Source organism: Perna viridis, chromosome 2 (assembly GCF_037379345.1).
Source record: "Perna viridis isolate PV_CMFRI_1.1 ecotype Kerala chromosome 2, ASM3737934v1, whole genome shotgun sequence".
NCBI lineage: Eukaryota > Metazoa > Mollusca > Bivalvia > Mytilida > Mytilidae > Perna > Perna viridis.
The window spans coordinates 65,021,683-65,046,050 of NC_142446.1; the positions used below are offsets into that span (position 1 = coordinate 65,021,683).

The 24,368-nt window shown below is 33.8% G+C and overlaps 2 protein-coding genes across 5 annotated transcripts; one reads left to right on the forward strand and one right to left on the reverse strand.

Moving 5' to 3' along the window:
* The first annotated feature begins 276 nt into the window (after positions 1-276).
* On the forward strand, positions 277-8,743 carry LOC148626495 (immunomodulatory peroxidase-like). The gene is made up of 12 exons (XM_088570527.1): positions 277-430; positions 781-1,157; positions 1,917-2,040; positions 2,583-2,806; positions 3,245-3,424; positions 3,825-3,867; positions 4,600-4,715; positions 4,942-5,043; positions 5,514-5,618; positions 5,953-6,667; positions 7,079-7,348; positions 8,489-8,743. The coding sequence occupies exons 1-12, from the start codon at positions 399-401 to the stop codon at positions 8,715-8,717; spliced, it is 2,517 nt and encodes an 838-aa protein (XP_088426653.1). The 5' UTR covers positions 277-398; the 3' UTR covers positions 8,718-8,743.
* A 2,460-nt stretch (positions 8,744-11,203) lies between these two features.
* On the reverse strand, positions 11,204-23,430 carry LOC148626496 (uncharacterized). Of its 4 annotated transcripts, XM_088570530.1 has the most exons (7): positions 22,981-22,995; positions 22,354-22,497; positions 20,651-20,859; positions 18,282-18,406; positions 16,428-16,503; positions 14,445-14,598; positions 11,204-11,737 (listed from the first exon to the last, which is right to left on the reverse strand). In XM_088570530.1, the coding sequence occupies exons 3-7, from the start codon at positions 20,810-20,812 to the stop codon at positions 11,235-11,237; spliced, it is 1,020 nt and encodes a 339-aa protein (XP_088426656.1). In that variant the 5' UTR covers positions 20,813-20,859; positions 22,354-22,497; positions 22,981-22,995; the 3' UTR covers positions 11,204-11,234. The 4 variants fall into 4 exon arrangements, with proteins under 4 accessions (XP_088426656.1, XP_088426657.1, XP_088426654.1 ...); XM_088570531.1 differs by lacking the exons at positions 22,354-22,497; positions 22,981-22,995 and adding an exon at positions 23,304-23,430; XM_088570528.1 differs by lacking the exon at positions 22,354-22,497 and having other exon boundaries at positions 22,981-23,073.
* Between the last annotated feature and the right edge of the window lie 938 nt (positions 23,431-24,368).

Here is a 24,368-nt window from a genome sequence, read left to right on the forward strand (position 1 = left end):
CTAAAAACAGTTTGCGGCCTTTTTCAAAGTCATGTAACCGACCAGTCAAATACCAACGAACAGGAAGATAGTTGCTCAATCGCCTAACGTTACCCGTACGCCTACCGTCTCTAAACCATTTAGTTTACTTCAGGATCCGTTTTAATAATATTGAGTCAGCCAATCAATCTCCAGAGATCGAAACAGGATTACATCAATTAAATCTAGATCACTGAACCTTAAATGTGTCAGTACATTTTTACCTGAAGAAGGAAACCTTACGAACAATGTACGTGACCTGGCCTGTTGTTCTCGATCCAGGTGTTTTCTCTGTGTCCGGGTTGTATCAAAAAACGTCATAAACATTTAGGTTAGACCGCAATAGTATATAAACTCGAGGTTTCAAACAAAATTTTATAATGAATAAAACCTATGCATACACCATCATGAGGTAAGCTAACTAATAATTCGTTTTAATTCAAAGTTTGTTTTGCGTATGAAAAACACACACATGTTGAAGGATCAACAATCATAGTTCTGTGTAACCTTATGAAGGATGTATTTAAAATTCAAAAATGGTCTGACGTTCCCTTATGGATCCAACCATGCTTATGTGCTTATTAACTACCCAGAGTTTCGATTAATTTTATAATGGGAGAAAAGCAACTTATATGATTTTATCTGATATTGAGATATACCAGGCAAACAATATAATTCTGTTATGAAATGCTTGTAAATGGATTAATTTGTGGAATGTATTATATCAACATGTTACTAGCATTTGTTTATTTTTAACTACAGAAAAGGAGAAATGAGGTTTGTTTGTATTCTTCTTGTCGTTTTTCAACCGACTTTCGCTGCTATTGCCGCTGAAAAGGCACCAGCAGCATCACATGATTTCAATGTACCCGAATCAGAGCTGGCTGCTCCTCGGGCAGATTTATCTTTTTCACAAGAAGCAAATATGAATACGATGATTAAAGGAACATTAGACCCCGCTTCAATAAAGGCTGTGTCAGACATTGAAAAGGGGGGCAGCATACACATTCCTGGAATCCAATTACCGGAAAAGACCAGCCCTCATATTCAGGCGCCATCTAGATCTGTAATGGAATCAGCCGTAAAAACCGTCCAGGCAAAGATACAAATAGAGGACGCAACCAACCAAAAGGCAGCTAGTAAGAATCTTTTTTAATAAAATAAAACAAAAACAAAATGCAACAAACAAAACTCGATACACACACACACACGCGCGCGCGCGCGCGCGCACAATGACAAAAGCAAATATAATAAAAACCAAAAGAGTCAATTTAGTTTATCATATTTTTATAACTAGTGCTCATTTATAAATACATAGTTTCATCGCGAATCAAGTACTTTTCTGTTAAATAAGAATCAGGCAAAATATGTATATGGTGTGGCACATGGAAAAACACAGAGATTTTATGGCATTATCCAAGTATTTATACCTCATGACTTCCAGAAACAACCATCAAAATGTTTTTAAATCTTTGCCTGTTTAAGATATTGGTAGGTCAGATTAAGTTAAAATGCACTATGGAAAAATGGTAAGAAAATTTCAGCACTTTTTACCTATATAAGAAGTAAAATATATCTACGTCATAGATGCTTCAGGATAATTTCGGTTGTTTTCTAGATGTGTATAATGCATTTGAGGCATAAAAGATCAAACTGAGAAAAATGATGTGCCACCCGTTGCCTGATTCTTACACAGAATAGTACTAAAATGTTATCTGGTATCCACTGTATCTTTTAAACAATTGGATGCCGTTGCATCCGCAATTTTTATCGTCAAGCCTTTATGTTTTATCTTTTTTTTTGCATTTTATTTTTTCCGTTCGTTTTGTTTTTCTTTAGAACAGAAATAATGAAAACAAAGTGTAACAAATTTTTCCATATATGATATTGTCTTTTAGGCGTAGATACTGCTAATGAAAAGACACAAGGGTTTGGTCCACATTTATTAACGAGTGCTGAAGCTATCAGAATTAGTGAGTCAGCAAGAATCATCATAGATACAGCAAAAGAGGCCATGGATTCGTAAGTCAAATAGTCGTGTTCATTTTAAGCTTTCAATTCGCTTTATTATGTATAACTACATGTATTGCTGATTGCTTTCTGATATACTGAAGCCTTCGACTTTTGACAGTTTTTGAATTTTAAGAGTTACTTTTTAGTTACAATTTTTTGCACAAATGTTACTATGACAACGTGTCTGTGCTCTGAACGTGTCCACTGATGGTAAATTTTCCTCATCAATATCTGATCATAATCCTAACTTATTGAGTACTACGTATGTAACACAACATTTTCTTTGGTGGATTTCTGGTTTCAAAATTTATAAAAGCAAATACAGAAATTTATAAAGAGGGGATCCAGAAGTCTATGAAAAAGGTGGTTTCAAGCTGTAAATTGTTCGTTTTTTTATCCAACTTTTACACAACATTAACATTTTTTTCCGAAAAGGGGGTGGGGTCCAATTTGTTTTAACGTGTGTTCTTTTGGTAAACTGTTCGCTGTTAGTTATGATTGTGAGATTGTTTTAACCATAATTACCTTTATTTTCTTCTTCAAATTCACAGACTTAAAGTCCCAAAAGAAGACAGAAGGAAAGCACTAGAAGCTATTCCCTCTGATTTTGTGAAATCGATTCAGGGTCAGTCGAGATGCAGTTACACTGCAGGGCCATGTGTCGCTACCTCTCAGTATAGAACAGCAGATGGTTCCTGTAACAACCTTAATAAACCTGTTTGGGGAAAGTCCCATACACCTTTTGAAAGATTCATGCCAAGTTTTTATGAGGACGGTAAGTTCTTTCTCATAAAAAATATTCGTTGGGACAATATGACCCGCATATTTAAATTTTCAATAAGATTATAACGTATAAAAATAAGATTAAAAAGTAATAATCCGAATACAGTGAATTGGAAAGCCATTTTTATTTTTGTGATAAGTATAAAAATGATAAACTAAGTCAAATCGTAAATATGCAGGTAAACTTGTATACATAGTGAAATCTGTGTTAAACATAGGTGTTCAGTTTAACAAATCTGTAAAGATTAGGTTTAGACAGGTTTCACTGCAATCGCAATTTCTCGGCCAATCTCCTTGATTCCGAGCATTGCCGGAATCGACCGAGAATGTACCGATTGGTTTCAATGACGAATGCTTACATTTATTCATTAGTTATATCGACTTTAAGATTAAAATAAAAAATACAAAACTCACTTTTTAATTTTTTCAGGCGTTGATGATCCAAGATCTTTAGACATATTCGGCGACCCCCTACCTGGTCCCAGAACTATTAGTTTGAACGTACACACCGACAGTGATGTCACGACTCAAATGCCGGATCTCGGCCACTTCAGCATGGAGTTTGGGCAGTTTGTGAGCCATGATATACAAATGAACGCATTGTCGAAGGGTAAATAAATACATGACTAATGTACTTATCCATACCAACCTTTTCGATACATTATTATTTAAGCTCGAAAAAATTAATTAAAAAATGAAGACCACGAAATCGAAGTTCCCCATTTCAAATAAAAGTCTGGTAAATATATCTTCGAACTCACAAGCCATCGTTTTACTGTATGTGGTGCTGAAGATATCTGGTAAAGACCATGACAGAGTAAATCGGATGTAAAACAAATTTATTCCTCGCTTGAATCTTACTCCGGAGACAACACTATTACAACAGTATATACATGCAAGCTGATTGAAATGACTGGGTTTTTTTTTATTTGCCTACCTGTGGTCGTCACTATGAAATTCAAAAGATACAATGTACCTTTGTTGGTTGATATAACGAATTTTTTTTTAAGGTGGATACAACTCTAACCTCAACTGCTGTGCATTTCCAAATAGGTACGTTCGTTTCTTGTTAAAAGACTATAATGATCCCAAGACAATTCGCAACATGTGCACTACATGTATATCTAGTCACGAGAGTGGACGTCTGGTTTGTACCCTTCGCGTGCAGTGCACTTAAGAAATTAACGATACTTATAGAAGCATACTTATTCATATTCGATAATTTTAAAAACCGGCCTTTGGCAAGAACACAAGTGCAAGTGTCTGTGAGATGACGCCGTGTAAAACTTTATTTTTACTAGCAATTGACAGAAGCAAGCTTGTGCCTGTGCGACGTATGCCGAATTGGTAAAAACCGTGTGAAAAAAAAATCACTTATCCACTTCACATATATACTCCATATTTTGTATATATTATATATATACGTGTTGGGTATTTCAAAATTTCAAATGAGACCAGTTATCAAGTTCAACGGCATTGACATTCTGGATGCCTGTAGTGAATTGACTCCATAAATCTTATATTTTTGTTGTTTTTTTTTGTTTTTGTTTTGTATTTTTGTTGTTTGTTGTTTTTTTTTAAAGAACACGTTTTTGTCAGATACGAGGCTTAAAGTGTAATGAAACGTTTTTAATCTTGAAGAAAAAAACTCGTCGAACTTTTATCATCGGAGCGATTTATTAGTACGCACATCATTTGCTTTTTACAAAAAAACAGTGTTGTCCTTGTGATTCATATGTCTATCTTCCGTCACAGTTGTAGCATGTATTACTCCTTTTTCAACAGGCGCAACTGTTTCAAGATCGATTTACCAACTAACGATCCTTTCTACAGCATTTTCAACAGAACATGTATGAACTTCGTCCGAGCTTTAGGGGTAACAGATCTAGATTGTTCAGTTGGTAAGTGATAATTCCTATAATCCCGATCCATTAGGTTTGACTTTGTTTAGGTGTTTCATATTCAAAACGTTCAAGAATGTCCTCAAATTGGAGTGCTGAGCTTGTAAGAAAAAAAAGGTAAAAACAATGCCGAGGTACAAATGTACTGATTGGAAATCTAATAAAGAGATCTGTTAAATTACATGATTTAAAGCTATACATTGTATAATTATTTCTATCATGTTAGGACCACGACAACAGATGAACCAAAACACACATTACCTGGATGGTTCAGCCTTGTACGGGTCGACACAGTGGGTGGCCAATAGTCTCAGAGAGTTTTCAGGAGGTAAATTTTACTTTTAAAAAAATAATAATTACGAGCAGAGCTCATTCATGTATACCCTTCCCCGCTCACCTCATAGTTGAAATATAAACGAAGTCGGCAAACAGTAGGTAGATGTCACTCGAGTCTTTAATCGATATGGCATATCTATCTATCTATCTATCTATCTATCTATATATATATATATATATATATATTTATTTATAAATAATCGATACGGCGTACCCATATAAAGCTTCTCTCAAAATATGCTGAGTAGATCAAGATGCAATGATTTTGACAATGTAACATCAACACACGTCCTACTAGAGAATAGACGATGCAACTTTAAAATGAAGTTCACGCATTAGAAAGAAATTTTTTGGGGAATTCAAGAATGACAAAACCACCACAGCTAAGGATGAACTTGTGCCCATATACAGAGTTCACGAATCGTCTAGATCAAAATGATTATAGATGAACTCTCTTTACAGGGCGTCTGAAGTCTGCAAACAGCGGAGAACTTCTTCCTAAGGACACAAACAATGCTGCCTCTTGTATCCTGCCACCAAATCCCAATGTCAAATGTTTCAAATCAGGTCAGTCTAACGATTACACGTTTCGAACTTTTAAAATTCTTTTAATAAAATTATTCATACTGAAGGGAGTCTGAATAATACAAGAAGTTTTAATAATGCACATGTACATGTATTTCATAATTCTCCCATTTTAGATTTTCCAGTACTTTGAAGTGAAAGGATTGTACTAAAGTATGAAAATTGCCCATACATATTATTCAAATTATGTAACATTCGTTTGGAATTAAAAGGAATTAGCAAACAGGACCATTATTTGCATCATTCGGTCTTATTCTAGGATTTGTGTGCTTTTGTATAATAACCTTAGTGTCGTGCTTACAAAATGTATCAACAGGTGATCCCAGGGTAAACCAACAGCCAGCCTTAATGGCATTAACTACCATTTGGATGAAAGAGCACAACCGTATCGCCGCTCGACTTTTGCAGTTAAACCCATCATGGACAGACACAAAAGTCTACAATGAAGCCAGGAAAATCGTTGGTGCTTTGATACAGCATGTAACCTACAACGAGTACTTGCCACACATACTTGGTAACCAGGAGATGACTAATTTTGGTCTCAATTCACTAACATCCGGGTATTTCACAGGTTACGACGACACTGTTAAACCTCAAATTCGTAATAGTTTTTCAGCAGCGGCATTCAGGTTCGGACACAGTATGGTTCAACAAAAAATGGCATACAACGGCCCTGGACATGTCAACCAAAGCCCTCTTCTTCATAATGAATTTTTGAGACCGGATAAACTCTATGACGTAAACGGCGGGGTCAGTTCGGTAACCAGAGGACTTTATGAGGAGTTCTCTCAAAAGGTTGATAGAAAGTTGACAAAGGAGTTGACAGAGCGTTTATTCGAGAGGGCAAGTGGAACTGGTAACGACCTGGCAGCCATCAACATTCAGCGTGGAAGAGATCATGGGATTGCTAGCTATAATCTCTGGAGATCCGCATGTGGGCTTACCCCAGCAGATACTTTCACTGCAGGAGTTTCTGGGGGCCTTGAACACCATACACTAGCAGCTGCCATGGCTCTGGAAAATGTCTATAAGTAAGTATGATACTGTGTTAACTCAACTAAACTTAAAGCACTGCAGCATTCATAATGTTCCAGATAGAGTTTTTTGATTAACGATTGAATCAATAGTCGAGGTACTTCTAAGATTTGCGTTGAATATTAGCATATAAACGGATTACAGCGATCTAAAGCATGATGATGATGCAGTTCATAACCTGGGTCAATGACCTGTATAAACTCACTTCCTTGCTTTGTTCATTATATCTTTCTTATCAAAATAGACAGAATGTTTATACTATCTTGGCCTTTGAAAAAGTAATTGAATTTTAGGATCTTTTCAGCATCTACGTACATATAACGTCATGGCACATGTTAACCAATGGATCCATTACAAAGTTTCATCAAATTAATGATCCATCATAATTAAAATTCTTTCTTTTACAGAAATCCTTGGGATATCGACCTTTTTACAGGAGGGGTTTCAGAAATCCCTGTTTCTCAAGGCAAAGTTGGTCCGACTTTCGCATGTATCATTGGACTACAGTTCAAGGCACTTAAGGTTGGAGATAGATTTTTCTACGAGAGTGACACAAATGTGAAATTTAGTCCCAATAAGCTGGCGGAAATCAGGAAAGCAACTATGGCCAGAATTATATGTGATAACACCGACATCAACAATATACCAGTAGATGTATTCCAGAAAACTTCTCCAAGGTAAGACTAAGAAGCATACATATACGCATGGCATCTACATGTAGTTTTCCACATTGAAAACATATAGTACGGAATGTTTGACATTTTAGTTCAAAGGATACATTAATTGTACTAGTCCCCCCCGCAATGCGACGGAGGGACATGGTAGTGGTCCCCGTCCGTCCCTACGTCTGAAATTTGTAAACGCATCTCCTCTGTAACCATACGACGGATCCGTTCAAATTTTGTAGGATTGTCAGATACATTAAGTAGTTGATCATGCCGCACTGCAATTCTGTTTCAAACGATTTTACAGGAGTTATGAAGCTTTTGCCCGTGATTTTTTTCCCGCTGTCTGGGACATATGGCTACGGGTAGCTATCTTGTTATATCTTATAAGAGGGAAATTGAACTAAATTAGCAGGTTTCTTATCAAATATTTATTATTATTGGGTTTTTTTACAAAGTAGCGATGTATATACCTAAGCTCTAGCACATACATGTAAATTAAAATATCCAATCACATACATGGAAGTCGGGTAAATGGCACAGTCCTGTGTTCATGGTTCAAATCCAGACAGCTGCAAGTAGCTGCGAGTTTTTGTATATAAACATATCATTTTTACTGTTACAAGGTTTTTCAAAGAAGCATTTTATAGGTTGTGCCTGTATTCTAAAAAAATGGAAAAAAATCTAACAATGTCTCGTGGCAACTGTTTTCATCAAAAAGGAACAAACATATATCGTAGTTAATAAATACTGATCATGATGTGTTAACATTAACAAAAAACATAAAAGGTTTAACTAATGATTAACTTACTTGTTAACATTTATCACATCCCCATATTGAGGGGGTATATAGTGATTGGGGTATCCACCCTTCCTTCTTTCCGTTACGCAGAGCGGTACCCATTTCTTATTCGTTACTCCTCCTACACCACTGAATGGCTTTAATGAAACTTTCGCAGAATCCTTATCATATATTCCCATTGTGCATCTTTTACTTTAGATTTTGATCAAAATCAATTTGGAAGTCGAAAGGTGCAAGTTTTCATTTTGCGGAGTGGGTTCTCAAATTAGCGAGCACTGCTCAGTTTTTTTTCTCTATTTTATGCACAAATAAACACAGCAACAACTTATGACGTTTCTGTTCTTTTCTAGCAATCCTGAAATAACCTGTTCTTCGTTACCAGAAATCGATTTGACTCCATGGGAAGAATGCATTAACGGGGGATGGTCCCCATACCGGACTCTAGGCCCATGCTATAAAGTCAGAAAGTGTGACAACCCCAAACCAAATCACTGTGGAAACAGATGCTTGGGTTCACCTATAATTAACACCTGTTCAATTGATATTAAACGTAAATTGCCTTCAAAGATAAGTCTCTGAATAAAAAAAAGAAGAAAAAAAAAAAACAGCGTGCCAAATTGAAGAAATCCTGAAGACTTACAGCTAGTTAAAATAGACCAGTTCAAATTTCAACACAAATCTAGCTAGCTTAGTGGGTAATTTAAATAGCTCTCTAGGTAGAAATCTGCTCTACATTATACCAATGTGTCCTAATTAACTACCACATAACACCTGCCTGATCTTTTGGGCACTGTCTTTTAGTTTCAAATAGCTGTCAATCATGATGACCTTAACCTTTAAATTTGCCATCCACCACCATAATTGACAGCTAATCTAAACAATAGACAGTGTCCAAAAGATCACACTGGTGTTCTGTGGTAGTCAAATAGGACAAATTGGTATAATGTACCTTAGATTTTCATCTAATGAGCTATTTAAATTACGAACTAGCCTACCTGAATTTGTATTGAAAATGGAACTCGTCTATTTCAACTAGCTGTAAAACTGTCCAGGGAATAAGCTTTCAAGGTTGAATTTAATTAATACCCTGTTAGTGCGAACCATATGGAAAGCACAAGCACCCTATAAGTAAAAGTTTTCAAATGTTAGTTAGTTACCTGCCCTTCTTTCAAATTCTTTTTTAAGTCAGATCTTAGCTGGATTATGGAAAGCATTTCAGGTAGGCCAAGACAATTTAATAACAATAATAAGGACAATACATGAATACAGGAAGATATTAAATTTCTAAAAGTGACAGATCCTGAGGGTCTGTAATAGCCTGGAACCCCCTCCTGGAGATCCACCACTGACAAGAAATGGTCATCAATATTATTGTGCATTATCTACTGGCCTTCTTAGTAATGTACAAAAAACATGTTACATAAATCCAACAAGAGAATTAAGAAAGGATATTGTGAAACACGACAAGTGCATCAGCGTAAAACCTAATACAGAATAGTAAATACTTTCAGACAATGAGATAACTGCTTTTTTTTTTCATTTTGTAAAGTATTTTACAAACATATAAAGATATATGTTATCTATTTTCAGTGAATAAGTGCATTTTGGAAAAAAAAGTAGGGGTTCAGGCTATGATCCTCATAAGCATTGGCTAAATGTCCTCTGAAAAGCTTATTCCCCGATTATTTCTTTAATGGATAATGAATGTGATACTAGAATATAAAGATTTTGTTAGAATGTTGTTTTATCGAAACTGTTATGAAATGTATGTTGGTAAACTGTCTTGTCTCAGGCCTTGCATTGTTTAAATGATATCCTATTATTCTAATAGTGCCTTGATTTTATTGGTACATGTATGTATAATTCTAACAACAAGGTAAGTAGCAAATATTGTTTACCTTTTTAACGTCTTACATAGTACAATATATTTTACTGTAATAGCACTATTTTACTTTCTATGACTTTAAAATTGATTTATGTAATAGTTTTATGTTTTTTTGTTTGGTCAACTGTTATTATTTTTACTTTTTTTATCATTTACATTCATACATAATATGGAAAGTATTGCAGAGAAATAAATACATGACTCAGTTTCATTTATTAATTTTGTAAATAAAAATTGATTATCCTAATTTTGTTTAGTTTATTTCGTTACTCAAAATTAAGGCACCAACCATTATATTAGCAAGGGGGCCTGTTTTTTTTTTCTTGAGAAAAAAGTTATTCCAAGATTTAGGGAAAAAAAACTCAGCCATGGACAGGAAAACAATATGATTCAATATTTTTTCCATGAACTAAAAATATAGATTTTCAAATAAGTCTTAAATCTGGCTGCTGCTGAAAAAAAAATGTTCATGCTTTCCTAAAAATATTTTTCACTTGACAAAAATTTCAGACACCTATATATAACCAGAACAAAAATAGAGCAAACAACAAAAAAAAATGCAAAGAGTAAAAAGATTACAGAAACTTATTATACAAGCATATTACAACAATGTAGATGACACATAACAAACAAGAACTCTACGAGTAATGGCTCATTACTTAGTGATACCCCCGATTTGAGTCACAATATGAGAAAAACAAACAAAAGTCATTGGTAAACAGGAAGTTGTTGTAAAATGACCTACAGGAAGAATGTGTTTAAATTTCAAGCTGCTGTGATGAGTAATTGCTCAGAAAACTGTGACAGAAACATGGCAGAGGGTAAAACTGTATACCATCCTCTCATTCAGAGCCGAGGTATAATTATGACAAGAACTGTTTATAAAGCCTATCAGTATATTATGGCCATAATAATTAGATATACTATGAACCTTGTCTAAACCAAACCCTGAATAATCCAAAAACCTGTTGAAATCAGACACTATCCCTTTATAGGGTTTGGTTTAGATAAGTTTCATTATATCAGATCTTGAACAAAGCAAAGTGCAGGTTCTATACATGTTTCTACTTATTTAACAGGTGAAAAAATATTTTAAAATCAATGTGTAAGTATTTAAATAATATTCTCGTCTAGTAAAAATTTTAAAAAAGCAATAAAAAAATTAAAAAAAAGAATTAAATTAAAATAAGAGGTATTATAATTTTTCAATCTTATTCAGTAATTTCTATTACATCATCATTACAAAGCTCGTCATCATCCAAAGTTAAATCGATTGTGTCACCATTAAATGAAGAATAAACAACTTCTTCCTTTATAAAACCAGCAGTGCCTGAATAACCATGGTCTTCTTCAACTAAACCAGAAAGTAAATAATTGCTGTCTATTCCTGTCACATGTTCTGATGTACTTCCTGTCACATGGTCACTACCCTCAGTCTTGATTTTTGAATTTGTCACTTCAAATTTATCATTCTGAGATCTTTTCCTCAAGATATTAGGTCTTGATCTGAGGGCTAATGATATGTCATTTCCAGCATTTGGAGGAAACGGTATTGGAATAATTTCAATTTGCATGTCTTGTAGTGTTTGTGCTGTTACATATTTCACAGATAGTTTGCTTGTAACAGAATGCACATCCCAGAAGTCAACATTCCTTATACTACTTTTCATACCTAGAATTCTTCCTGCTTTAGTTGTAGACATTAAGTAACTTCCTGTAATAATAAAATACATTTTTAGTTATACATGAATATAAACATGTTCTTTGTAGGGCCAGCTTGGTACAACTGGTAAGGTCTATCCCTGAATAGTTGCAAAATATATACATGTAGACACACCATTCAAACTTGAATCAGCTGTTAATGTTTCTGACACAGGGTAAGAAAGTGACCACTCTATACATCCAGAAACATCTCCCATATCAATCCCTGCATGCCTTCTAATCAACCATAATTTTGTTTCAGTCGTATAAGAAAAGAATAAGCACATGAATGGCAGTGAAAGTTTTATTGCCATATGAAAAACTGTAATGTTGTTCACAAGATAAGGTCACAAGATATATTTATAATTTTATTTGATTTTATATTATATTTTAAATTTGATGTAGTAAATTAATTCAAAGTCATTTAAATCTTTGAAGGCAAATTTTACATGTACATGTATGCTTGTTTCTCTATAATGTCATTTTTGAATGAAACCTTCATGACATTTTAAGTTGGTTACAACAGTCTTCAAAATTGGGACCAGCCCACCAGCCAATGCTGGTAAAAATAGTGGTTGGCTTGCAGAAATTTTACTTCCCAGCCAATATATCCTATATTTAATTCTTTTCAGATTAAGGGTAGGGGCTTGTTGTCTGAAACTTAGATGTCAAAGACTGTTTCAAGGAGTTGTTACTGTAATAAGTAACCTTTTAACTTGAGCAAACCATGTTGATTCACATAAAAAGAAAAAAAATGTTGCCTAAATAACATTGCTTATCATATTAAAAAAATAATCCAGACAAGCAGAAAGTCAATTAGAAAATATTTTGTAATGTGAATAAGAATTCTTCATTGTAAAAAAAACAGAAAGAAGGTGGTGAAACACAACAAATGCACCAGTGTATAGCCTAAATCCGAAACGGTAAATACTTTCAGGATTCACCAAAAGGTTTTTAACAAGAGAAAACACACCCTTTAGATAAGTTCTGCAAAGCCCAGACAAAATAGTAATAAAATCCAAGGTAACAGCACAAGGACACACTAAAAAGTGATATAACAACACAAAGATACATAAATGTCTTAAGGTGGGGTTAAACCGAAGGCATGTGAGCTATTGCCATCACTTGGCAACCGTCGTCCGACGTCGTAGTTGTTAATAATTTTTCAAAACTCTTCTTATCTGAAACTACTTGACCAATTGGAACCAAACTTGGTATGAATGTTCCTTGGGGTACCCTGCATAGAACTGATGTGGGGATTTTTGATACGTCGAAAAACATGGCAGCTGTTACTAAAAATAGAACATACGGGTCAGACAGTAGTTTTTCGCATATATCTCCAAAACGGTTAGGTTTAGCCCATTCTGAAAGGGGTAAAAGTGTTTAGCATGATGAGATCTATCTGTGGTCATATGTCATTTTAATCTATTAAGCCATGTTCGAGTTATTGCCCTTTTTCAAAGTTTTTTTTGCTATTTTTAGTTATTTCTTTCAAAAATCTTCTCTGACAATATTTTACCAATTGAAACAAAACGCAGTAAAAGTGTTCCTTGGGGAAACCTGCACAGAAATGAAGTGAGGTTTTCTGATCCATTGAAAAACATGGCCACTGTTACTGAAAAATAGAATATAGGGGTCAAACAGTAGTTTTTCACATTTATCTCCAAAACCGTTAGGTTTAGCCAAATTCTTTCAATTGTTGTAATGATCCTTATTTTTAGGACTACAAAAGTCTTCGGCATAAAATTTGTCAAACACTTTCTTATAAGAGTTATTGCCCTTGACAGGGGAAAATGACAGTTTTCAGCCATTGTTACCTTAGGTAGCTGTCTTCTTTTCTAAGGTCAAACCCTGCCAGACTTTACTTTGTTACAATCCTATTTATGTAAGATCACACATCACACATTACCCAATGTTATTTTATTACAGTCCTTTTCGTGTAAGGTCACATCTTACAGTCTTACTTGATTTCACTAACATACTAACACATCTTACAGTCTTCCCTGATGTTACTCTATTACAGCCCTTTTCATGTCAAGTCACACCTTACAGTCTTGCCTGATGTTACTTTATTACAGTCCTTTTTGTGAAAGGTCACATCTTACAAGTCTTACCTGATGTTACTCTATTACAGACATTGTCATGTAAAGTCACATCTTACAGTTTTACCTGCTGTTACTCTTTTCTGGTCTTTTTTATGTAAGGTCACATCTTACAGTCTTCCCTGATGTGACTTTATTACAATCCTTTTCATGTCATGTAACATCTTACAGTCTTACCTGATGTGACTTTATTACAGTCCTTTTCGTGTCATATCACATCTTACAGTCTTCCCTGATGTGACTTTATTACAGTCCTTTTTGTGTAAGGTCACATCTTACAGTCTTACCTGATGTGACTTTATTACAATCCTTTTCGTGTCATGTAACATCTTACAGTCTTACCTGATGTGACTTTATTACAGTCCCTTTCGTGTAAGGTCACATCTTACAGTCTTACCTGATGTGACTTTATAACAGCCCTTTTTGTGTCAGGTTACATCTTACAGTCTTACCTGATGTGACTTTATTACAGTCCTTTTTTTGTAAGGTCACATCTTACAGTCTTACCTGATGTTACTCTATTACAGTCCTTTTTGTGTAAGGTGACATCTTACAGTCTTACCTGACGTTACTTTATTACAGTCCTTTTTTGTGTAAGGTGACATCTTACAGTCTTACCTGATGTTACTTTATTACAGTCCTGTTTATTGGCTTGGTCATACTTTAGTTTCTTGTTCCTAAGTCTTAGTTGTGTAGTTCTTAATGAGGCATAACAACTCTCCACTTCAATTAAACCAACTTTTGATGACAGACCTTCATCAATTCTATCACCCTGTAGAGGGAAATACAAAAATCTTTTCAATCATTCTTGTTTCATCTTTTCAGAAAACTCCAAATGATGATTAACTTTCCCAAAGTCGAAGTCTGCTTTCCCAACTAAACATATCCTTTCAGAAATACAACTTTTCTACTTGCCATAGGGGTAGAAGTGAAACTTCAAAACCAACTATCCCATACCTAATTGCAGTTGCAGTATGTGATGGGAAAGGTGGATTCTACAACACTGAATCTCATGAAAAATTATTTTAGTTTTATACTAGACAAAGAAGGCATATCAGATTTGAAGGATAAATGTCTATGAACATTTTCTGCAATGTTTATATCTCCTTATCTTATGTCTTTTGACCGAAGCTGACCATCATGTGGTTGAATAACTTTCCCCAAACAGAAATGAATGTGAAAGAGCAATCAAAGGAACCAAGGTTATAGGGGTAATCAAAAGAATGTAATTCAGGGACAAAGACCAGACATGGAAAACAGACATACACAACCAAGAACATAAAGTAACTAAAATCATACATACTAAGTAACATAAGCAAATGAGTAACTCTGACTCCACTAAAAACTGGGAGCATGGAACAGGTGCATCGGTAGGGTAATCATCCTCTATTTTTCTAGAAACTCTCACTGAGATGCTCATAAAAAAGTCAAGTCTGGGGTAGATGAAAGAGGAAAAGAAAACTATGACACGCTGAACAAATCAGTTTTCATGGCGCAGATGGATACACTGTAGCGACCCACAAGTTCATGATGATGAAAATAAAACTTTTGTAGTGAGGACTTCAATCTTGTAGCAACATAACCCTGTTCCAGAAACCTATTTGTTAGAATTCTTGCGCTATACAAAAGTCTGCATAGTTTCAGCAAGCTCTGGCATAACGTACGAGCTGTGATATACACACTCCATATGCAGGTGCCGAAGGAATGTTGCCACAAATGAAAGGAAAGTTGACAATTCTAAATGAAAAGTCATAATGCTTGTCTTAAATTTGGTCAATAGTTTGAAAGTCATCTTTAAGCAGTCAATTAGGTAGATAATTCAATAACATTACAGAACCACTCAATATTTTGACAATATTTTGAACCATTGTTTGTGGGGTACCAATTTTCATGATTTCAGTAGTTTGGCCAAACCAAAGAGAATTTTCAAAAAAATATTGTAAATTTTTTTGAAAACTTCAAAAAACAGCTCCACTCAAATAAAAAAAACCTTAAAAATCCATAAACAAAATGAATTTTTAACAAACCACGAAAATCAATTTTTATAACTGTAAGTATCAGTACCTTCACAGTTAAAGGACTGGGTCAGTATAAATAAATCAAAATGTTATTGTTATAGCGAAGTCATTTCAAGCTGCAGTGAGGCTGAAGCGAGAGCAGAAACTTGTACATGCTAGTTAGTGAGGTGCAAAATGATGAACACAAAAATTCATTGTCCAGAAGTGGTATGTTGCAGAGAGAATGTAAAATGAAAATAACTGTTCCCAATAATTAATTTAAAAACTAAAATGATTTCTTGAATATCTAAAAATCTAATTAAAAATTGCAAAAGCAGATTGGAAATATGTACAATATTTACATTATAAGAATATCATATTGCAATTATCATTCCTTTTACTTTCATTCAAAACTCAGTTCTGAAGACAGACAATATTAACATGCCAGAATTTTAGGTAGAAATTGGACTAATACATTTGGGGTTCAAAATGCTGTGCTCACTTATAGGCAATGCCTACTGCATATTAACTTTATATTGCCCACTATTGGTACAGTTTAGCTCAATATTCATGTAAGTCATCAATCATAATTTACATAGCATACCTCATTTCTGGCATATCTTGGTAATGAAAAGAGGAATTCTCTGACTAAAGTACCATCTCTAAAACCTTTTACAACTCTGTATTAAAAAATACAATATAAACCTTTTACATCTAAAATGCATGTAACACTTGAACATTATTTATTGGTGCAATAAACAAAAAATAATATTGCCATCAGAGTTTAGCCATAACTTATAGTGAAATGATAATGTGATTCTTTCTATATGTCTTGGTTCAAAGTTTACCTTGTTATAGAATGTAAAATCAAAATTTTGATTTTTGATATATGATGATATGACTAGAGCACTCACATATATGTTTAACCCAGCCACATATTTTATGTATCTGTCCCAAGCCAGGAATCTGTATTCCAATGGTTGCCATTGATTTTTTATGTTCATTCATACTTGTTTCATGTTTTTTTTTTCTATGGGCAAAGCTAATTTTCATCTTTTATGAATAGTTTCACTTAATTTATTTTCAAAGCTTGCTTTATGAGATTGGTATTAACCATCACTGAAGATAATGTTGTGACCTTCAGAAGTTTAATTGTTTGTTACCTGGCTTTTGGTAGATGAATGTCTCATTGGCAATCATACCACATCTCCTATTTTTATAGAGTTATTTCCATGTTTGTATGAAGGCATGGGATAACTAGTCTCCATCTATTTCTTGTTACTTTAACACAGTATATGAATATTACACATATACATATTTATTTTATTTCATCTTTTTTATATGGGGGGGGGGGGTTACTGTTGTATCGGCATTTACAAAATATCTTTACCAATATCTATCCTACATAACATAATGTGAATGGAAATGTTGAATATGCCAAAGAGACAACAACCCACCAGGATGAAAAATGTGAACTCAAGGCCACCCATGGCTCTTCAATGATTGACAAGGTAACCCCCACACAACAAAGGGTAGCTAGCCCCAAAACAACATAATACACAGGAACAGTGAAATAGTTGCCCTTTTATACTCCAGCAACATAAAAGTAAACAGAAAGTGAAAAGAAAACAATACACACAGAGGCCAGAAATTCCTGACTTGGGACAGGTCCCCTAAAAATTGAGGCTGGGTTAAAGTACTTCGGCATGATCACAACCCTCCCCTTTTAAAATCTGGCCACTGTGAAAAAAATATTAAACCATATGATAACAAAAGCTAGAACTGTGCATGACCTTTTACAGTGATACTATTAGGTCTCAGTATCGTATAAATTTTCCCATAGACTTCTATAGTGAAGTGCATATTTTTAGGATTTTTTAAAAAATATGTAAATTGATTCAAAAAAACTTTCACTTATGTAGCATTTCTAAGGACATGTGAAAAAATAATTTCCCGCAAAGAAAATAGGGTGAGTCCACGAAGATCGGACAGAAAAGTAGTCTCGAACTATGCTCAGGGATATGCAATACGATACTGGTACCTATTACATGTATGTTATATGTAAATCAGATTATCTCCCTTTCAAACATCTAGCAAAAATTACCTTGCTTTAAGCACATCTTATCACATACAAATTTCAATGAATTCCCATATAAAAGTTTAGAATGAGTTGTGATTACTTGATACATTGATTGGTAGATGTGCAGATGACAAAGTGATATACATTCAAAACTTACTCCATAGATGAGGGCATAATCACGCCCATTTTGTTTCTTAGTGACATTTGAGTGTAGTAGTTAGATAGTGGATCAAGAAACTCATAAAAGGGGTGGGGCTGATCTAGTGATTTCAATTTTTTTTTCTATATACTCAACCAAATTTTGAAACAAAAGTGGGCCCAGGCCCCTTGGATCTGCCTATAAAATGGTATAAATAGCCAAAAATACACTAATTTTACCTTTTTGTACCAGGTGGTATGCTTTTACTAGTCACTTTCTGTCCATCAATATAAAATCTAAAGTAACATGATGCACTACCCAACTCATTCTCAATCTGTATGTAGAATGGTGTAACTGGCCAACTCTGTGAATTAAAGAAACATGTTCATAGAAGTGGATTAATTTGCACTTAAAATTCCAAGTTTGGTTCTATGCATTACAGTTTCTGGACAGTTTTAAAGACTGAAAGTTTAATGAGGTTGTTATCTAGATATTGTACTTCTGTAGAATGAATACTGTAAGCATACTAATTTTCGCTATTTTCGCGGTGGAAAGAAAAGCATGACAAATAGTACACTCGATAATGATCTTTAACACTATGTAACGCTAGTCCTATTTTAATTGGCGAAAATTGACACCCACGAATATGCCCACTTGATGGAACCAGTGAAAATTAATATGTTTACAGTACACAGGGTGGATGAAAATGGTGGCTCCACCGAGTTACCACTATGTATCTACCAAAAATAAAACCTAGTTGCAAAATTATTTCAATATATTTTTTTCAATTCTTTAATCTGTATGTAATTTCTATCTTATTTAATTCACAGAACCATTGAACAAACTTTTGTATGTATGCGAAAGAAGAAAGCTAAAGTAATATTTTCCAGTGGTGTTTCCATTCTGTGGAGACACTGTGACTCCACCACTATGTCAGCTCCACCTTCACTGGTGTATAGTAGAGAAGTTGAATTTACATGTAATTCATATACGTAAGGAATGGCATTCCCATGCTCACTTATGGACTTTTTAAACATCAAATAGAAGATTTGTTTGTTTTTTTATTGTGTGTGTGTTTGTGTGTGTGTGGTTTCCCTTTAGACGAAATGTCAATACAGGTAATGCAGAAGGTTGAAAATCACACTCAGTATAATTTTTTTTTTGTCATTTTTATCCTGACCTTTCATTTCTTATAAAACAGCAACTGCCTGTACTTTATTTTCTTTTTAAGGATGTTCTCTTGTTATTTAAGAATAACAAGGATTTTAAAGGGTTGTGAAATCTTTTAAGATTTTTCATGCTAGAACGATATCAGAAGAGAATATTGTATGGTCAGTGTGCTTGTTTTTGTGATATAGAAATATTGCAGGAAGAGAATTTTTCTAGGTTTTCCATAAGTTTTGTATTAATAGGTTTTATCCATTAAAACCACTGAAAAAATAACAAGGATTTCATAATCAAAGTGCTGTTAGCACTGGAGGGATTTGATTTTTGTGAAAATACATGTAGTACTATACACTCAATCCCAAAGATAACATAATATAAAATTTAAAAAAATGCAATAATAAATTTGCACTTCTCATATACAATGTAATTTAAAACTGTTTATTTTCTTAAATATTTAAATTGAATTTTAGTCTTTCATTCTGATGTCAGAGACATGCAAACCTGTAAACATTTGGAACAGGTCTTGTGGGATATGTCTCCCCCACTGACAATGTCCCATATGGGAGGTTTTACATAAAAACAATTTTTTTAGGTAAAAATTTAGTTATTTCATATTTTTTACAGAAAATATGGTAATTTTGATCAAAAGCCTACCACAAACCTTACATTTTATCTAAGAGATTCTAAATTTTCCAGATTTTTTTGTGAATTCCCCCTAATGTATGAATATGTTCTGTAGACCAATACATGTAGTTAAACAGTATCCAACTTCACATGTACATTTACAATTCTGTTTCATTTAACCTTTTTCACAATTTTTTTAAGCCTCTCCAAAATTTGATTTGCAATTATATTAAAAAATTCTACTTACGGAAATAATTTCTCACATGAACATAAGATTTTGAAAAAAAAATACATGCTTTTTATCAATTTGAATTTTCCTGCCAATTTTACTTGGTTAAAAAAACTGCTATTCATTCCTGTTTATTTGAATTACAATGAACATGTGTATAAAATATTGATGAAAGGATGAAGATTTTGACTGATAAGTGTGTAAAATAAAACATGCTTAACACATTTTGCACGAATTTCTTCACAACTTTTATTAATAAACATCTTTCAAGGCCAAAAAGAAGTCTCTCAAATCTTCATTTGATTTAAAGTCTAGAACTTAATTTCATTTGTAGCAATGATAGAATAGTATTAAGCTGAATAATTGCCTGAAACATATTTACTGATTTTGAAAGAGATTTTAATTAATATAAAAAAAATTGTATATGGACTACATTCTGTGTATTGTTCAGATACAGTAGGGAGTTCCTGAAACAATCCATTGATATAAGGTGTTCTGATTCTAAAGGATCAAAAACCCAAAAACCAAGAGTCCTAGTACGACATGTTGATAATATTCAAACCCTAAGATATGAAATGTACATTGTACCTGTCTTTCTATCTCTCCATTAACATTTTCTTCAGCCTGTTGTTTAAAGCTGTAAGGAGTAAAATAGTTACTTTCTACATAAGTTACTCCATCTTTCTGGTACTCTGGTAGGATGGTGTCCCCAACCAATATTTTCAGATTAAAATCTGCATTAGATGGCATTCTTTTTCACATTATTAACTGTACTTTATTAGACGGAAATAGATTATCTGGAAAAGAAATTTAATTTAATGTACTGTATATGCAAAACATACTAATCACATGTATCTCTGATTCTGTTACGGTCCACAATATTGTGTACAAGTTTCAAAAGATTTGGTCAATAACTCAGACAGAGTTTGTCTTGCTAGTAGCTGGGCCGCTGTATTGACGCTCTGGCCAACTACCTGACCCCACATGGATCCAAAAGTGTTTCCCCACTAATGGTATTTTTCAGCAGAGGTTAAAATTGTCCAGATAATCATGATGTTTGCAGAGGTATTTTTTTTATTCTGATGTTTACGACCAAGCAAAATAAAAATTGGCCTCCCAGGATGGTATAATTATTTGGACTAGGTTTTAAATAAATTTCTGCTATGACTTTCACATTTACTTCCATTCCCAAAAAGTTCTTCAATAATATCGAGGTCAGCTGGTGTCAACAGGCTTATGATAGGGGAACACTGCATATACATTGTATTTAAAATGTATTTCAGATAGTTTAATGTTCTGAGACATATTTCCACATAACTAATTACTGTTCTTGTAGCCTTCAAATCCGATATAAATCCTATCATTGTCTAGTATAATACTCTAAACCAGTTTCCACCAGATATAAGGCAAATTATAATTGATTGACGTAAAAAACTGTAAATAAGAATTAAATTGTTCAATTGGATGCATCTGATTGTTCTTTTAAACTGTATACATGTATAAGATGTGGCACATGAAGGGACAAAATGCACATTTTATTGCACTCAAAGTGTTTGTCAAATTAGCCTTTTTAAGATATTGATTGGTCTAATTTAGTTAAAATGTACTACTAAAAAATGGCGGGAAAATTTTCACGCACTCTTTCCATATCTTGTAAGCAGTCAAAAAATATCTATGTCAAAGATGCTTCACTCAAGTCAGTATTAAGTAAAACTTAAATGACTTTTTGGTTGATTTCTAGATGTACTGAATATATTTTAGGCAAAAATGACTAAATTGGGGCAAATGTAACATCCATTGCATGATTCTTACACAGAATGGTAATTTAATTTGAGTATCATGAATTCGTTTTTCAACATGACAGATCTTCTGATATTGATAGTGATACTCCTACAATGGAATTCCGTCCCTAACGTTATGATGGCACCAAGTCCCTACAACCTCTAGCACTGCTGGAGTAATCTTCTGAAGGCAAAAGGATAAACGGGGGGAGGGGGGGGGTAATGAAAGTTAATGTTATAGGGAAAATAGTAGTATTTATTTCCCAGCATTAGGTTGACCAATCGTGTACCCTATTCAGATGAAAGGAAGTAGAACTTTGAAAGGGCAGATTGGTGAACTGACAAAGTTTGTAATGATGATTTTTCTCTCTCAGATTCTTAAAGGATTAAAGTTTAAAAAAAAAACAAGTTTATTTTTCTATCCTTTAAAATGCATAGTTTATGAAATTTTAAAGAGACTGCATATTACAAATGAGTGCAGAACCAAACAAAATGCAAAACTTCCGGTACCTTCAAAATTTTGATGGTGGTACGAGAACACAATTAATTCCCCTTGGTTTTCGTTGTATACGAATATAGTTCCAACTTTGGTAGTAGGTACCTTCCACATTTTTCCATATTTTTACTGGAAACTTATTTGCTGAAGTTTTGCCTCTAATTGGTAGAAAATAGGTTAAAATTACATGGGATTTTTTTTCATAAATCAATTCTGACTAAAAGTTGTGATTTGGTTCAGTGGAAGAAGGTTAAAATTTAGGACTTTTAACTCAGTTCATTTGTCATGTTTATCCCATCTCCGAATTATATGTATTAATTTCAGAAAATGATGGTAAAATTTTCTACAATTTATATATAAAATCCTGTTTGTACATATCTTTAGGACAGAGAAGTTTTATTCAGTTTGCACCGGTAGAATTTTTTTAATCTGCTCAAATGTGTATATTGAAATGCACTTGCGGTCTCGTGCCTGGTGGTTGAAAAAAAAGATGGTCAACCTCTATTCCCATGGTGATTTTTCGATCTCTAAATGATAATACTACAACAAAAAATGTTTTCTTTTTAGTCCTAGTTTTAATTAGAAATTATTGAAAAACTGGAAAAAGTTAGTATTGCCGGCTATAGGAAAATAAATACTACCGTTTTCCCTATATTTTCTGTGTCTGAAGACAGTGTCACAACTGTGACTAAACTGAAAACGATTTCGGTAGCAGTCCGCAATTTTTGATGTGGTGAAGTTTCAAACGAAACAATACTAAAATGGCGGGCGAATTTTACAAAAATATCGCTTAATTTTATATATACCTATTATCATAGATATCAAACGTGCTTTTGCGAAATATTTTGAAAAAAATTGAATTTTGATTAGAATGATTAAGCACAATCATCATTATCGTATTTCAGCCGGGACATCAATTAATTAAAAAAATATTTTTCAAAAAATACGATTATGAACCAAGTACCATTTTTTAGAAAGTAAGTGCCATTTGGACTATATGAGGTGCCATTTTAACCAGCCATTTTAACTGTTTACATAGGTGCCGTTTCAACTACCACCCCATGGATGTTCTAAATCAGGACGTCAATGACACCTGGACCGAGAACAAATCAATATAAAGAAGCAGAATGTATTCATAGATCTTTTATGAGTTTGTAAATATAATGAATTCACTTAATTGTATAATAGACATGGACATGTACTTAATTACAGGTCAATGCTTGCTTGTTCCATCCTCAATCATGTTTCGTTGATACTTTAATTGTGATCGTCCCTGCTGTTCCCTACTTGCGGAGCTCGGGATGCAGCCATATTTTGTCCTGTTTTTGCAGAGTTACCTCCCGTAAGAGCAGGTATAATTTCGAAGTCTCTCTAATAGATGTTCTGATTCGGGTGCAGAAAAAAGAGGTAACTCGAATGAAAATGGAATCCCAAGCAGACAACACAAAATTTACAGGGTATTTCATTTTGTTGGTAGGTTACATAAGGATGATTTTCATTTGTATCCCGGGTGAAGAAAATTTATGGCAAGGTCAGTAGAACGAGAAATTCCCTTTTGACTTTCGAGATTTTCTAAAGTATCGTCGATATCTAATGGAAAACCTTACGTGTTCCGAATAGACACCTGCTCCAAAGAGAGCTAAATGGTGACACAGTGTTGGTCCGCAAGTCGGGAATACATTAACTTTTACAAAAACTGTAACAACTGTAAATTTATCGAAATTTCGTTATGGTGCAAAATAAATGAAAATACAATTTCAGTAAACGTTATCGTCACATTATTCACAATTAGACTTTTATAGCGAGCGCCGCATAGCGGTGTGAGCTCTACCGTTATTTCGTGTACTTTCTAAATTTCCCTTAAGGTTCCCCAATATACAAACGAAGAAAAGTCATGTCCCAGCGGAAATAACAAAAAGTGACTGTCCTTACAGAGAAAATTCATCATAACCTTCAATCAAGCAAATAAAAAAAAGTATAGGTTAAGATTATGTTTCAGTAAAAATAATATCTTTTCTGATAGTTTTCA

Bases quoted from the DNA above. Each gene is read 5' to 3' on its own strand.
- LOC148626495 (XM_088570527.1), top strand. From the start codon at position 399: ATGAATAAAACCTATGCATACACCATCATGAG. The intron at 1,158-1,916 runs GTAAGAATCTTT...ATTGTCTTTTAG, and splicing joins AACCAACCAAAAGGCAGCTA to GCGTAGATACTGCTAATGAA. The intron at 3,425-3,824 runs GTAAATAAATAC...TTTTTTTTTAAG, and splicing joins AATGAACGCATTGTCGAAGG to GTGGATACAACTCTAACCTC.
- LOC148626496 (XM_088570531.1), bottom strand. From the start codon at position 20,812: ATGCCATCTAATGCAGATTTTAATCTGAAAATATTGGTTGGGGACACC. The intron at 18,407-20,650 runs GTACAATGTACA...TTTAATTCACAG, and splicing joins ATGGAGAGATAGAAAGACAG to AGTTGGCCAGTTACACCATT. The intron at 14,599-16,427 runs GTATGCTATGTA...TTCCCTCTACAG, and splicing joins CAAGATATGCCAGAAATGAG to GGTGATAGAATTGATGAAGG.